We start from the raw sequence: 16,577 nt of genomic DNA on the forward strand, positions 1-16,577 counted from the left end.
TAGCAGGAAAAAGCTTTTTCCACATGGAGACAGAACCTGTGTTCCTAAATGTCTGTGTTTAACAAAATAAAAAAAAGTTAAACACCAAAGTAAATCTTATGGAACATTATTTTTCTTTACCAAATATTATAGTAGAACAGCTTTCTCAAGCATTTTGTGATGCATTTTCATCATTTAGATAGATAGATATTATTTTGAATGTCTTTGGCAAAATTCAAATCTATAATTTTAATCTAGATTAATCTAGATTAACTACAGGATTGCAGTGAGATTAATCTAGATTAAAAAAAATTAATCTATGCCCAGCACTACAAAAAATACAATGCTTTTCAATGTGTGTAAGATTTGTTTATTATGCAAAATAAGAGAAAGCATGGTCCTATTGGCTGATACTGATGCCGATATTATCATGCATCCCTATTGAGCAGATTGTGTGAACTCTGTCTCTGTGTGTGTGCCGCTGACAGTGACGTGTAGGCCGCTGTTGGCTACGCTGAGCTTAGAGCCACAGCTGCAGCAGCAGCAGCACAAAGCGCCTGTTGATCAGGACTCACAGTATACAATAGACGCTCGACCCACTCTGTGTCTGCAGTATGTGTGTGTTATTGTCTTTTTTGATACTGTACTGTATGTGTGAATGTGCCACACTGTGCATGCGGGACATGCACGTTTGACTGACCTTTTGTCTTTTCTCTGCTCCATCTGTACTGGGGAAATACTGCAACATTGACTGGAGGCAAATACTGGTGAACATAGGGGGGTGTCACGTGGGCAGTTTTCCATCGCCGTTCACACTAAGCACAAAAACGAAAAATTTTCATAGAGTTCCTATAAAAAGTATTTATTGCCCAATTTTCCTATTGTCATTTTGTATCTTTGAACAAATGTCTGTTCTAATAGACGTCTATATTGATCTCTTCATAGTTCTGTCCACATGGGGCCAATTCCTTCTTGTACACATGGGTGAATTATAAAACAGTGGGCCCCTGGGCACAGATAAGCAAAGGGCCCATCACCTCTCCTGAATAGGAGCAAGACACACAGACTATTACCCCCTTTCCACCAAATCAGCTCTGGTTCTTGAACTGGTTCTATTTAGGACTATTTAGGAAATTAAGTGCTGTCTAGAAAAGCAGCGATTCCATCAGTTTTGATCAGAACCACCGTAAATCAAGGAGGGCGTTGCACAATGCACAACAGAAGTAAACAGTAGATGGCAGATCGCTTTGATTACCTGCAAACTTTTGTTCTCTTATTACAAATTTTTGTTTTTAGCCCCCCCAAAAAAATCATGGACCAACTATTAATAGGTTGAAAGAGGGTAGTTATACTGCACATAAAATTCAGAAGAACAGAAGATATTTCATTTTCAAAAGATTACAGTTTGCATTTTCAGGCCCCTAAAATGCCGTTGTCTTGTAAACCACAGGAAAAACCACATCAAAAGTATAACGTTTCATGCAAGAACCGTTGCCGAGTAAACAACCCCGAAGAAACAATTTCTTGGGTTCTGAATCAATTTATTTTTTTGTTGAAATCCTCTGAACGGTTCAAAATTAGGTGAGGAAACCAGAATGAAACCATGTTGTTGGAAAGGGGGTATTAGTGGTGATTCTCCTTGTCTCCTTGTATCTTTTTTGGGGTTTGTGTCTCTTTTTAGTAATTTCATGTTTCCTTGTTGTTTTGTGTCATTTTGCGTCTCTTTGTGGTCACTTTGAATCTCTTGATGGTTGGTATGTGGGCTAAGGGCCCCCTTAAATGTTGGGCCCCTGTGCCTGTTCCTGGTAGACCCATTCAGTAATCCATCCATGCCTGTAAACATGGAGTCTGTGTGGCTTCACTCTTGTAACCATCTGATCTCTTTTCCTTTGGTTTTCAGTCCAGCAGGCTGGTCTGCACATTTGTACACAATATGTAAACTGTAATATTCTGTGGTGAGACGGGACTCAAGAGATGAGCAGTCATTTTTCACAGTGGAGGGTGAGGTCACATACAGTAAGGGAACACTTTGAGTTGGTGAATTGTCTTCTACTGTGATTTGTTGTACAAATAATTCTTATTGTAACCTGTATATGTGTAACTTGTCACCTTATCAATGACATTTATATGAAAAACAATTTATTTTTATTTTTGCATGTGGTGAAAAGGGTTTTTTCTTTCCTGATTATTTAAAATGAAACAGAATCATTATAATTTCAGTGGGATGATATAGCTGTGATACTGAATGCATTTGCATAAGAGAGATGTTTTGGTGAAGAGAATGTAGAAGCTATTTTAACTTTTGTAAGTTATTTGGTTCAAATGAGGCTCAGCAGATTGGAGCTATACTTAAGAAATGATTCTAAATGCATATAAAACGTTTTGTTTAATAAATACCATTCTGTCCACGTTTTTGGTACCCTTTTTGTTGTCCTCAAAAAAATGTTTTTTCCCCAGATACAAATGTTGTCTCTCCTTGTGTTAAAATAGCAGGAAATACATGTCAAAGTCACACCAGGAGTAGAGATTATCCATCCTATCATGTTCATATTATGATGTGCATAAACATGCTGACCATAATAAAATGCATAAATAATAAAAGCCTGAATCATCATCACTCTGTCTTTGATGTATATTTAATTATTTGTCCTAGACACATGGCTGCCGCTGATGCATTACTAGTAAATTTTCATTAGAATTTATTAAACCAGGAAAAATGCATTTACATGAAAAGTCACTATCTAAGACAGGTAAAGGGGGCTCATTTAACCCATTAAAACCTGAGCTTAATTTCTTTCGAAAACATTGAAAGAAGGCGAAGAGCAAACATTTGCAAGAGGTTATTAAAAAGTTACTAGAAAATTATCTGTAAATAACCATAAACAAACAAACAAACAAACAAACAAAACATTAGCAGGATAGTAAAACATTACAGGAAAATTGTCTGAAAATAACCACAAAAAGAAGAGTAAAAACAAACAAACAAAAACCCCCAGGAAAGATTACCTTAAAAACAACTGAAAATATATAGGCTATTTATGTTTTCATGACCTAATTTTAAATATGTAATTAAAGGAATTATAAATACAATTTCCTGGACCCCCCCCCCGCCCCCCTTTTTTGTTAAAAAAAATGACAAAGTTTTGTCATTTTTTTTAACCATTTGCATGAACTAGGCAGCATGCACAACAAGACTGAACATGGATTATTTTAACTCCAGGATTTCAAAAAATGAGGTGGGAGGCCAAACAATTTTATTTATAATTCTTATCGTGATATATTTAAAATTATATTACAGAACAAAAGAAAAAAGTTTCACATTTCTCAAAGCAATACGTTGATGAAATTTTCTTTTACTTTACTTCTTATTCTCGTGCGCTCTGGGACATGTATTTAGCAGGTGCTCCAGCAGGGGGCAGCAGAGGCACAGAAGCATTTTTTCAGCCGGATTTCTCAACAGGAAGAAGAGCAGCAGGAAACGTCAGCCAACAGACATGGTAAGGAAAATAAGCTGATTAAACTTAAACAAGCCAATAAAAGTCAGCTCTTTGAAACAAACTATGACTCATAAAACAGCAGCATTTTTTAACCGTTTTCTGCGATATGAAGCCTCGCAGGTTAACGCGCAGATAGCTGCTCTACAGCCGAGATCTTCCCGGTTGAGAGAAACATGTCAGACACGTTAATGTTAGCTCGGCAGTTTGAGTAAAATCAATTATAACCAGCCTTTTTTGTTTTCCTTTAAGTGTAACGTTACATGTATAAAACTACTTAAGACCTTAACGTTGTTCTTAAATCTAAAACGGCTTATGTCAAATGTTGCAACGCCGGTCATTTGTGTTAAATAAAAGGTTTTATTGGAATTGTTTGAAAGATTATATGTTTTTATTTCACGTCGAATTTACGGTGACGCTTTGTTGATTCATTAACTGAAGTTTTACTTTTTTTGTAATAACAAAGATGATATACACACAGGGGTGGCTACACGTTAATTACATTTCGAAAATATAAGTAGGGAGGTTAACTAACTTGATCTTTGACTCATTTCTTGCTAATTTCTGGGCTGTTTCTTCTTTTGTCGCTCATTTCGTTTTTCAAGACAATTTGCTAAGGTTTCAAAGGGTTAATTAAAAAAAAAAGAAAACCCTGTGAATTCTGCCATTGGCACAGGAGGGAAAAAAATAACAGTGTGGTTGGGATTTTGGTCAGTCATGCATCATCATCCGCCACTGCCGGATTTCTCTGCTCACTGTTTACTTGTTTGTCATCATTATTTTCAGGCCACAGGAGTGGATCAAGCAGCTGGCATGAGTCTGGTCATATTCAGCCTCCTGCTGTTTACATACTACTCTGTCTGGGTCATCATCCTGGTAGGTTTTGCACCTCCTGTCTGCACTTTAAAAAATCATTTCATAATTTATTATGTTTTTTGATATCTTATCCCTTTACTCTTATTGTAAATTTGTATCATGTATTATGATCTATATTTTTTTGCTCTGCTTTTTTGAATTTCCCTGTTGTGTGAAATGTGCTGTACAAATAAAGCTGTCTTGCTTGGGTTTAGTGAATTTACCAAAAATCTAATTACAATTTTTTTTCTTAAATCTTTAAGTCTCAAGACTAAACAAAGATTGAATTAGTAACCCTCTATTCAACAGAAGGCTTGTTTCAGCTCAAGAATGAACTTCATTTTAATGACATGCAGTTCTTTTAGACTTTAATGCTTGTTTTCCAAAAAAAAATCTACTGTGTCCATCCAGTAACTTACATAGAATTTTATATTGTATTTATTAAGCTGATGCTTTTAACAGAACAGCCTGCAATCAGATTCCAAGTCTGCTTGCACCACATGAGCAGCACATGATCAGACTAAACAGCAGAGAATAAAGCAGAGAAATGCCTGTAATCAAAGTTATTATATTCAGCCTAATTCTCACAGCCTCACACAGCACGGTGCAGTTCATAAAACAACCAAAGGGAGGAGACTGTTGCATGAGTTTACATCACTCCTGTCTGTCTCTCTTAAGTAGGCACAAAATTGGTTTGATTTCTTTCAAAAACATGAGAAGAAGGCACCTTAACAAGATATGGTCCAAAAATGAGCAAAAAAAATCTTTAAAAAAATAAAATAAAATTACAAGACAATTACCTGAAAATAAATAATAAATAGATAAATAAATAAATAAAACATTAAAATGTCCTCATGAGTGCTGAAAATAAAACTGGATGTATTTATTTTATATATTTTAATATGTTTTTGTAACATGATTTTTTGAAATATAAACTCATTATAATTATAAATATATATTTTTTCAAACGTTTTGGATCACTTTCTAATAAACCGACCCTGTTTTTTAAAAACATTTTTTAGGTAATTTCTTGTCATCTTTCACTCATTACTTGCAGTTTGTGTGATATTTCGTGCCAGGTAGATAACTGGCTTTTTTCCCAGATGTTTTAGAAAGAAATCAAACCAATCTGTTCAGGTTTCAGAGGGTTAAATGCAACATTGCACCTGTTGATCTTTTCCAGCCTTTTGTGGACAGTGATCATGTTCTGCACAAGTATTTTCTTCCTCGGGAGTACTCAGTCATCCTGCCGGGCATTGCAGCGGTGATACTGCTCCTGTGTATAGGTGAGTAGACTGTCTGCATTCTCAAACCAAAAACAATATGCACCCCACAGACGACCCCTCCAAATTAAATGAGGTGTAACAGTACATTTACATGTGCAGTTTAGTGGTGCTAAGGTTACAGCTCGATTTGTCCAACTCCACTAAGGCAGTTAGAGATATGCCCTCTTTCAGCTAGTTGCTATAGACCTATATTATTTATATTATGCGTACATATATTATTTATGTACATATAACCAAACAGCGCTGAGCAAACTCTGCCTTCATTGATTAGTTTTAAGTCACCTAAAAAAATCTATATTGGTTAAAGTGTACACTATATTTAGAATATTTTTAGTGCTTTACCTCGCTGTCAGACAGCTCTTACCGGCGCAGATTTGAAGCCATTCTATCAAAAAACACCAGACTCTGCTGAGAGAAACAGTTATTTTACTACTTTAGCTGCTGCTCTGCTTAAAAGTCCAGTTTTAGTTGGACTAACACAATAATTTGACTTTTTCTAACATCATGTAAATGTACTATGACCCTATGTACTATGCGTCACAGTTAATCCCCTCTTGGGGCGCCTGTTAGCTCAGCTGGTAAAACGGGCGCCCCATGTGCAGAGACTGTGTCCTCGCTGCCTGCAGCCCTTTGTTGCATGTCATCCTCTCTCTCTCTCACCCTGTCACGCTGAAGCTGTCCTATACAATTAAGGCAAATCCAAAATTATCTGCTCTTATGGTCTCCACAGGAGCGTTCACTGCAGTTATCATGTGGAAGAATCGCAAGCCAAAGAAAGTGGACTAATCTCAGCCTGTTTGAGTGACTGTTGTGGATTTAAGTGTGAAAATAGCCATGATGCTAAACCCTCTCTGGCGTCCCTCTAAACAAAATCATACCTCCATCCTCTAATTCTGGTTACTGGACAGCTCATGGTTACAAAATTCTTTTTGTAAAAAAGGAAGTTTCCTGCAATTTATTCTGTATTCTGGCTCTATATCGCTTCAGTTTGAATTGATAAGTAAAAATCAGCTACTGTGTTTTAAAGCTGAGTCATATTTGAATATCTTGGACTTGGGTAGCAGTATAGAACAAGACATTGAGAATGAATTTGCGTAAAACAAAAAGTAGACGGCACCAATAGCCCTATTCTCATGGGAGTAGCATTACGTGGGGACCTTTGGTAACTTGTTATAATTGTGGAGAATGTCTTTGATTTTAATCTCGTGCAATTCGGCCATGTCCGTAATTTGTAAAGTAAAAATTCCAGGGGGAAATTACCTACCATATCTTGGCAAAAACAGAGGTCATGGGATAATATTAGTCCCATGTGAATCGGCATCTCTTTGATTTAGCTGCAATTTTGGGTTGTTTTGTTTGTTTGTTTATGTGCAGGGTAATAATGTCACTAATTTGGTTAAAATACAGACATCCCTTATCCCATGCGAATGTGCCCATGAAACACAGACGTAGGGGAGTAATATTTTTACTTGAGGTCCTGTTGTGTAGTGTTTAGATCAGTCTCTGTGTTCTCTCCTCTCATGGGCATTTCATGCTGTTAACAGGAATTTATCATCTGAAGGGTTATGTCATATTTAACAGACCAATACAATTTCATCAAGATCCAATAAAGGATCCCTCAGACCAACTACTGCAAAGGGAGAGTTTGGTTCAGTGTCTTCAGCTCAGTAGACTGATGTCACTTTTATCTGTTCAGACCGTATCGGCCGAAATTTAAGACCACCTTGATTATAAGAAGACTCCCTAGGGCAGGTTAACATGGTACATTAGCCACCAAAAACTCCTGCAGGTTTGACTGGGCTAACTGAATACTAAGAAATTAACTCTTGAATGTACGTTTAGAAGAGAACGGCTCTACTAAAAACGGAAAAGTCTTTCCTTTGCGTTTTTAAAAAGGTCAGCGTTCATATAATAACATTGTGAAAACGAAGACCATGAGAAAATCATGTGAGAGAACTGACAGCATTAATAACCTCACACAGCTCGCTAGTCCGCCGTTGTTGATATTGTAGTGCTCGTATTTGTGCATGGCTATTTGTCTGAAACATAATGCTCATGCACAAAGTGCGGTCATGACTTCACCATTCTCAAAGTATCCACACAAATTGCCAGTTTACACAGCAACAGAGGAGGTTTCGCTTTCAAAAAAGATGCACTGTAAACTGAATGAAGGAAACTCGCTCATCCAGCAACATAAAAAAATATTTTGCCAATTTTGAACCAGCTTTGTATCATAACAATGGGCTGGTATGTTTTAATGAGCTGTGGTAAACTTGCATCCATCAAACCAGCTTGTTGCTCGTTTGGGCTGTTGCTCAAACTGCAGATTGTACATCTTCATTTTTGTATGCCTGCCTCTACCACAGACACAAAGTGTACATAAATGGATCAAGAGAGAGGCATCTCTCTCTTGATCCACTCCTTTCTCTTAAACTCAGACCAAACTCTGGTCAAACTGTAAAACTAGGCCGTGTTGATACCAAGATTTTGTTACTATATTTTCTATTTCTCTCCTAAAATGTTTTCAGAGTCATATTTTAGTGCACTGTTTGGCTGTAATACAAGAGTTTATGAACAGGCATGGGCACCATGCTGCTTCTTGTATTGTTAAAACAGAGACTGAAAAACCTGATCACACTGTAAAACTAAGCAACGTATATATGAACCAAGTTTCTGTCACTGCATCACCTCAAATGTTTGCAGAAACATATTTTAGCTTCACTGTAATACCAGTTGGTTTATTACCAGCCAACAGCCATACTGTTTTTGGACGAGCCGGCAAAAATCAACTCACATTATGTAATCCAGGAGCAGGAGTGTTTATTGGTCTGTTTTGACACACTGCATTCTGGTAGTTGTAGGTTTTCTACCTCTTGAGCAGAAGCAAAAGCCACAGCCTGTATTTTCAGTTTCTTCTGGTCATGTGCATCAAAAGTAATTGCGTTTTTCTGCTGCATAGACAGAAACTTGTATGAAAGGCCCATATTTTCAGCAGTAAAAAACTTCTTTAAGGCTTCAAACAACCCACGATGCATCATTCTCTGTCAGAGCTGGTTTGACACCAGCACTCTTTCCATTCTTGTGAATATGTAAATGTGTTGTCCTCAAATGTGAACCAAACTCCACTGTTTAAAATGTTTGGAATGTGTTATTTTTGGGCCAATACGCTAGTTTTCAGTAATATAGCAGGATGGAGGGAGGTGGGTAATGTGTGGAAAAATTGACAGCATTCTGACTTTATTGAAAGCACTGTGGTTCTTAAATTCTGTAAATACTGTGACAGTGTGTCCATTTTTGTAGTGTGTGCAAGTAAGAATGATGGTAACTATAAATTGTTTTTAATGCAAACCAGCATTTTGTCATTAAGGCTGATGATGATGGCAGTGGTCCCCTTTTCTCTCTACAATAAAATGTTGATTTAGAGAAATGTGTGGTGATTTTATGACTTACTGTTTTGTTTGCCTTCGTGTTTGCAGGAGATGCAGTAGCTGTAATAGCAATAGCAATAGTCATGGTCATAGTGACCCTAGCGACTAATACGTATGTTAAGAGTCTTATAAGTAACTAGAATGGCACTCAGAGAGATCCAGTCCTCTATGATGTGCAAATCTGCAAGCACAACCACTATTCTATATATCTGGATTTCCAAAACTCTGAGGATTATGTCAAACAACTGCTCCATTTCAGTGGCTGTCTGTGTGAAGTTTGAGCAGCTCCATGTGTAGACTACCTCAGAGGATTACTGCTACCTGTGAATATTGAGTATATTTCTAGAAAAATCAAGAAAAATATCTGAAATGAGTAAAATAAATAAGTAGCAATAATTAAGTTAAAAACAAACAAGCAAGGCAAGCAACTTGTAAAACATGCTTAAAAATTAGAATAATTCTGTAACATAATTTTAAATACATAATTTTGATCATTAGAAATACATATTTTTTTCTCCTGATTTTTCTTGTTTCCCTACACATTTTGCCCATAGATTTCCCCCTAGCTTTTTAGCCTTTAGTGTCCTCAAAAATACTAAAGATCGAAGAAACAAAGTTGCTCTCATTCCCACAATGTAGTTCTTCACATTATATAAATGCAAACAACTTGTGCCACTCTACACCTGGAAACAATGACACAAATATTGTCCGACATCTGAATTTACTGTTCACTGTAGAATAAACTATATGTGTGTTATATACAGTAATGCGTTAGTAAACTATAAGTGGTGTCGGACACAGTCTTTGTCTTGATTTGAAGTGAGAGGTCACTTTAGAAGATTGTCCAACCAGTTGGTACACCTTCACCTTCTCACTCACCTTTTCTTATCTCCTGCTGAAGAAAGGTCACCTCTTCATCCTGTTTCCTTGTTTGCTCTCTGCTATGATCTAGGAAGTATGATGAACAGTAAACTCTCAGACAAACCACCACCCTGTCTGCTGTCTCTTGTTTGTCCTCTAAACAAGCTTGTGGGTGTTAAACTGGGTGGTTGATGCAAAGCGTGGAGCTGTGTGTGACAGCCCTGGTACAGTGCTGGCTGTACCCTGGGTGGCATTATTTATGACGGGTTACATTTACATGTGCATAATGGTGTTACAAAACACCACATGGAAAAGCACTCAGAACTATTTAGCTGATTTTTCGGCCACTTGGGGCACAACACAACCATATAATCACCTAGTCATGGTAAGAGTTTTAGCAAACAATCATTCATTCACACATATAGCAGACAGAGCAATACAAGCTTCCAGTATTCACCCTTTTTTGGGTGTCTCCACCAACTCCTGAGAAGCATATCTGTCTCTTAAGCTGCTAAATGCTTTGTTCACCAGCTGGTCTCTATCTGTGTCTGTTTGCTGTTGTACAGGGTAGTGCAAGCTGGGTCTGAGGGTTTGAATCTTTGCCTATTATTTGCCTATTTGTCTTTTAATTTGCTTATCACTGCAGGATAGTAATAGTTGGCACAGATATGTTTTAACAGATACGTGCTCTTATGTGAAGATTATTTCTTGTTGAAACTCTGTGCTGCTGCTATTCTTGACTAAGCTTCCCTTGTAAAAGAGCTCTTTGATCCCCATGAGACAAACTTGTTTGAATAAAGGTTAAAAAAAAAAAAAGAAATTAACACAATTTCAAGTTGAGCACCCAAGATTGGCATCACCAGTTCAGAATCTGATCAAATAATCTCCCCTTCTGTTTCTGAGTAATGGTCAGAAAAGTATTTTTGCAGAACACTATGATGGCACAGTTGACCTTTGACCTCTGACCTCTTGGATATAAATGTCAGAACTTCATCATTATATCTTGAGATTTGTGTGAAATTTGAGCATATTTATTCTTGGGTTATGGCCAATAAAACGTTTTATGAAGTCATCGTGACCTTGACTCAGGGGGTCTTGACTTTTCACTTTCACAAGAATGAGAAGAATGCAAGGTCACTGCCAGTGTTTTCTTATTTTTTGTTTTTTTCTTAGAAGAAAATGTTACGAGTGGTTAAGTGTGGGGTGCCGATTGTAAAAAGAGGTGAGAATTTTTCAGTCACTTTATAATCACATTTAGAGCAATATTTGCTACCTTTGTCAGATTTATCTTGTGAAAAATATATAAAAGATAATGTCATTGTAAAATAAAGTTAAATTGAAACATTAAATCTTAATGTTAAATGTTATATCTAAATGTTTATTCTTAAATTTATATCTAAATGTTAAGTGTTATATAGAAATGTTATGCGTTACTAAATATCTAAATATTGAGCATGTATCTAAATATTAAATGTTATATCTAAATTTTAAATATTAATGTTAAATCTTACATGTAGATGTGATGTTAAATATTAATGTAAAATGTGAAGTCTAAATGCTAAATGTTAGATATTAACATTAAATGTTATATCTAAACAAATTTTTTATCTAAATATTTTATCTAAATATTAAATGTTATATATAAATGTTACATCTAAATGTCCCTATTCTAAATATTTAGCTAATAATCAAATTCACACCGCCGCTTAGTGAAAGTACCAAAATAAGAGCTCAGTGTACTAATCTAAAGAACCAGTCCCTTGTTGTCTCCTACAGGAGGCTAGCGGGATGGTCCGCTGTCAAAATGTTAAGTGCATTAGCAGAGACTGTTGGAAGAGTTGTTTTGACCACAATTCAGAGTTTCAGCAATATTTTCTCAGCATCAGCAACAGAATCTACCACAAAGCCACCTCAGCACTGGGTAAGTTTCTTTCCTAACACGCGTCACGTATAAATGTCGGTAAATTATTAAGTCAAGTCAAGTAAATTTTATTTTTAGAGCCCATTATCACTAAACATGGTTTGTTTCAGAGGGCTCTGCAGTGTACGACATCCCTCTGCCCTTAGACCCTCACAACAAAAAAGGAAGAACCCTCAGGAAGAGCGGCAGAGGATGATGAGGAATCCCTCTTCCTGGACGGACAGACGAGCAATAGATGTCGTAAATAACAAATGAAATACAATCATGGCAAAAAGAAAAGAGAAAGCGAGAGGGGGAGAGAGGCACAGCAATAATGGAAACAGTCGCATGTTATATTACAATAACGATTGGTGTGAAATTTTTAAATGCACTCTATGACGACATTGAGGGTGATGAAAAGAGTCACATGTATATATTGATATGGTAGTGTCCGAAGGCAAGATCACGGCATCAGCGCAACCATGACCAAGACCATGATCAGGGCGAGTGGGGGGGTACAGTATCAGTGGAGCCACAGCACGAGCACAACCAAAGGCAGGGTCACAGCACCAGCACAGATATCACCACGGTCAGGCAGGTCACGGTTACGGCCAGGATCCAGGAAAACTCGGAAACAATGGAGAAGGACTGAAGACCTAGAACAGAACAGACCCAGGCTTTGTAATTACGAGCCCCAGGTAGTGACAGTACCACATGGCTATGACAGATGCAAGGCTAAGCTAAACTACTGAGGCTAAGTTAAGCTTGCAAACACCTGTCACAGATACAAGGCTAAGCTTAGCAGTAAGGGTAATGCAGTAAACAGACAAGCATGATTTTCAGATAGCAGGAGTAAGAGAAGGAAAAGGAGCTCAGCGTATCGTAGAAAGTCCCCCGACAGATTAAACCTATGTCAGCCTAACTAGGGGCTGATCCAGGCAACCTGAGCCAGCCCTAATTATAAACTTTATCAGGAGGAAGGTCTTAAGTCTACCCTTAAAAGTTGAAACGGTGTCTGCCTCCCTGACCGAAACTGGAAGATGGTTCCATAGGAGAGGAGCAGGTAACTTAAGGCTCTGGTTCCTATCCTACTTTTGGAAACTTTGGGAACCACAAGTAACCCTGCATTTTCAGAGCGCAGTGATCTTGAGGGTCGGTAAGGAACTATGAGTTGCGACAGATAGGATGGAGCCTGACCATTTAGAGCTTTGCAAGTAAGGAGGAGGATTTTAAATTCAATCCAGGATTTCACAGGGAGCCAGTGCAAAGAAGCTAAAACAGGAGAAATATGGTCCCTTTTCTTGGTTCCCATTAGAACACGTGCAGCAGCGTTCTGCACCAGTTGGAGAGACCTAAGAGATTTATTGGGGCAACCGAATAAAAGGGAGTTACAGTTATCCAGTCTAGCGGTGACAAATGCATGTATTAATTTTTCAGCATCTGTTTGGGACAGGATATGTCTAATTTTTGTGATGTTACGCAAGTGAAAGAAAGCTGTCCTTGAAGTTTGTTTTATATGGGAGACAAAAGATAGATCTTGATCAAATATAACTCTAAGTTTCCTTACAGTTGTGCTAGAGGCCAAGGTAATACCATCTAGAGAAATTACATCGTTAGAAAAGGAGTTTCTGAGGTGTTTGGGGCCAAGAACAATAACTTCAGTTTTGTCTGAATTCAGCATCAATAAATTACAGCTTATCCAGGCTTTTACGTCCATAAGACATGTTTGAAGTCTAGATAGCTGATCAGTTTCACCTGGTTTCATAGATAGATATATTTGCGTATCGTCAGCATAACAATGGAAATTTATAGTGTTTTCTAATTATGTTGCCTAGAGGAAGCATATATAAAGTAAAAAGGATTGTTTCAAGCACAGAACCCTGTGGCACTCCGAAGCAGACCTTAGTGTGCGTGGAGGATTGATCATTGATGTGAACCAATTGGAAACGATCTGATAAGTAAGATTTAAACCAGGTTAGTGCCATTCCTTTAATGCCAATTAACTGTTCCAGTCTGTGCAGTAAGATTTGATGGTCAATGGTGTCAAATGCGGCACTGAGATCTAATAGGATTAAAACAGAGACCAGACCTGAATCAGAAGCAATCAATAAGTGAAAGTCCTCGAATAAATTATTGTCTTGGAGAAAGTCACAGAGTTGATGATCAACCACTTTCTCAAGGATTTTAGAAATAAAGGGGAGATTAGATATCGGTCTATAGTTAGCTAAAATCTCAGGATCGAGAATGGGCTTCTTTAGAAGAGGTTTAATGACAGCTACTTTAAAGGACTGTGGTACATGGCCCGCTAATAAAAACGCATTGATTATACCTAATAAAGAGTTGTCTAATAAGGGAAAAACTTCCTTAGGTAGCCTAGTTAGGATGTGGTCTAGCAGACATGTTGATGGCTTAGATGCAGAGATCAAAGTGTAGAGTCGGTGAAGGTCAATGGGGGTAAAAGTGGCCCACATAAATTTCAGGCCTTGATGCCATATCCAGGCTACCTCTGTTAGGGGTCAGGTCAATTAAGGGCAAGAGGTGATGGATTTTGTTCTTGAATAGTTATAATTTTTTTATTAAAGAAACTTAAGGAGTACAAGGCTCTATGGAGCTGTGACTCTGAGTCAGCCTGGCTACAGTGTTGAAAAGAAACCTGGGATTGTTTTTATCTTCCTCAATTAATGATGAGTAATAGTTTGCCCAGGCATGGCGGAGGACCTTCTTATACATTCATCCAGAATGTATAAGAAGGTCCAGCCAGACTAAACGGGACTCTTCCAAGTTGGTTGAACGACAGTTTAATTATTAACAATACAATACAACACATAAAATGCACTTTTCCAACCTATCAAAAAGTGATTGCACCTTCTATATTCTCACTGACAGGCTGTTTCTGCCTCAGAATAACTTGATCTCATTCATAGTGATCATCTTTGACAGATTATAGCCCGCACAGTTCCTTTTATTCTGTTTTAATACCTTTAAAGGGCCAAAAGTCTAGCAAAAGCTCAAGCAATGTAGTACAAAGAGCAAGTTTGATGTATTTTCCAGTTGTGGTTACTGGCATTAAGCGCTATCTCAATTCTTACATTTGTGCGAAACAGGTATAGCCTACTAAAACGTGCACACGATTAAGTAATTTGCATGCGCGTTTAGAATAATTAAAAAAAAAAACACATTCATGTCACCTCCCAGCCTCTTACCAAGTTGCTCATCATTTTTTTATTTTTTGAAAAAAATCAAACCAATTTTCTCAGTTTTCAGAGGTTTAAATGTTAGTGAAAGGCATCTGAATGTGGCACAAGAAAACCAGTGTAAATTTTAAATGGTTAAAAGGTTTATTTTCTTTCTGACAGAGTTTTCATCACTGACTGCACCATTTGTTTGCTGCTTTTACTGCTGCCTCCAGGAGACAGGATGTATCTGGAGCCCAGAGAGCTGCTGGACCACAGCCATGACCCCGTGAGTCAGCGGGGATTGCTATCGTCTTTTAAAACTCATATGAGACATGAATTTTTTCGATTGCATTGTTAGTGATGATATATTTATGCATCGTTTAAATATTAGTTGCAGAGTTTCTCGTCTCATCAGCTGATTCCCTGCAGATGTGCGTGTTGGTGAGGTGAGGAGTGCGCAGGCTGCAGTGCAGCTGGCAGCCGGTGACAGTGGATGGGTGTGACCGCAGGGAAGGCAGCGCGAGGCTCCGTGTCATCACACTATCAGTCTGCACGCTGACATGTGACACACTGGTGTCACACACACTCACACACAGTCAGACACGGACAGACCAAAACCAGCGGACACACACAACGACCTATTCTGCTCTGCGTCCAGGAGCCGCACCGAGGCAAGTAACCCGCTTCATGACAACTTGAATATGCAACAGCAGGCTGCATTTGATGGGTTAATTCCGCGATTTAATCATGCTTTCATTTTCCCATCACTGCTGTGTAAGAGAGCTCGACATGCATCCTTTTATATATCCTGCTTCTTAACATAACTCAGACAACAATCCTAATTTACTGATGCGTAACTGCTGGGTCCATATAGAGGGTATTTTGTTACTGTGTGGGATGTCTTTAAACTTGAGCAAACTGGTTTGATTTCTTTCAAAAACATGAGAAGGTAACGAACAACTTAACAAGACATTGTCCAGATATTAGCAAAAAATTGTAAAGAAGTTTAAAAAATTTTTACCTCAAAATAAACACAAAAAATGTAAAACAAACAAACAAACAAACAAACAAACAAAAAAATGACCTTACAACATGCTGAAAAAAGAAAATCATTTACATTACAAACATTTATTTATTTTACATATTTTATCACATATTTTCTGTAACATGATTTTAAATGAAAAATTAATTTGCTGGTGACTTTGTGTCACAGGCTGGGATGTCTTTAAAACCTGAGCAAATTAGTTTGATTTATTTATTTACCTATCAGAGTACTGAGAATAAAAAAAAAAGTGTATTTTATATATTTTCTGTAAAACAATTTTTAATATAAAATTATTATAATTATAAACACACTTTCCTGGACATTTTCCCTTAAAAAAAAAAGAAGATTTTTTTGTGTCAAGTAAATTCGTTGTCACCTTGTTCATGTTTCAAATATTTAAATACTTGTGAAAGGTGTGATCTCAATCCAGGTTCTAAAGGGTTAAACACAATCTAGTTTTGACTAAGTATGTTCCTCATCAGTTGGATGCAGTTCACAAGGCTCCTATTGAAAGCAGAAATTCACCCTCTGAACCTTTACTGTAGCCTAATAT

At 37.4% G+C, this 16,577-nt stretch overlaps 1 protein-coding gene across 1 annotated transcript; it reads left to right on the forward strand.

Moving 5' to 3' along the window:
- The first annotated feature begins 3,424 nt into the window (after positions 1-3,424).
- Positions 3,425-8,093, forward strand: dpm2 (dolichyl-phosphate mannosyltransferase subunit 2, regulatory). Its single transcript, XM_042509892.1, has 4 exons — positions 3,425-3,476; positions 4,260-4,349; positions 5,512-5,614; positions 6,345-8,093. Exons 1-4 carry the CDS (start codon positions 3,474-3,476, stop codon positions 6,398-6,400), a joined length of 252 nt encoding a protein of 83 aa, XP_042365826.1. The 5' UTR covers positions 3,425-3,473; the 3' UTR covers positions 6,401-8,093.
- Positions 8,094-16,577: the final 8,484 nt, after the last annotated feature.

The sequence above is a fragment of the Plectropomus leopardus genome, chromosome 20 (assembly GCF_008729295.1).
Source record: "Plectropomus leopardus isolate mb chromosome 20, YSFRI_Pleo_2.0, whole genome shotgun sequence".
Classification (NCBI taxonomy): domain Eukaryota; kingdom Metazoa; phylum Chordata; class Actinopteri; order Perciformes; family Serranidae; genus Plectropomus; species Plectropomus leopardus.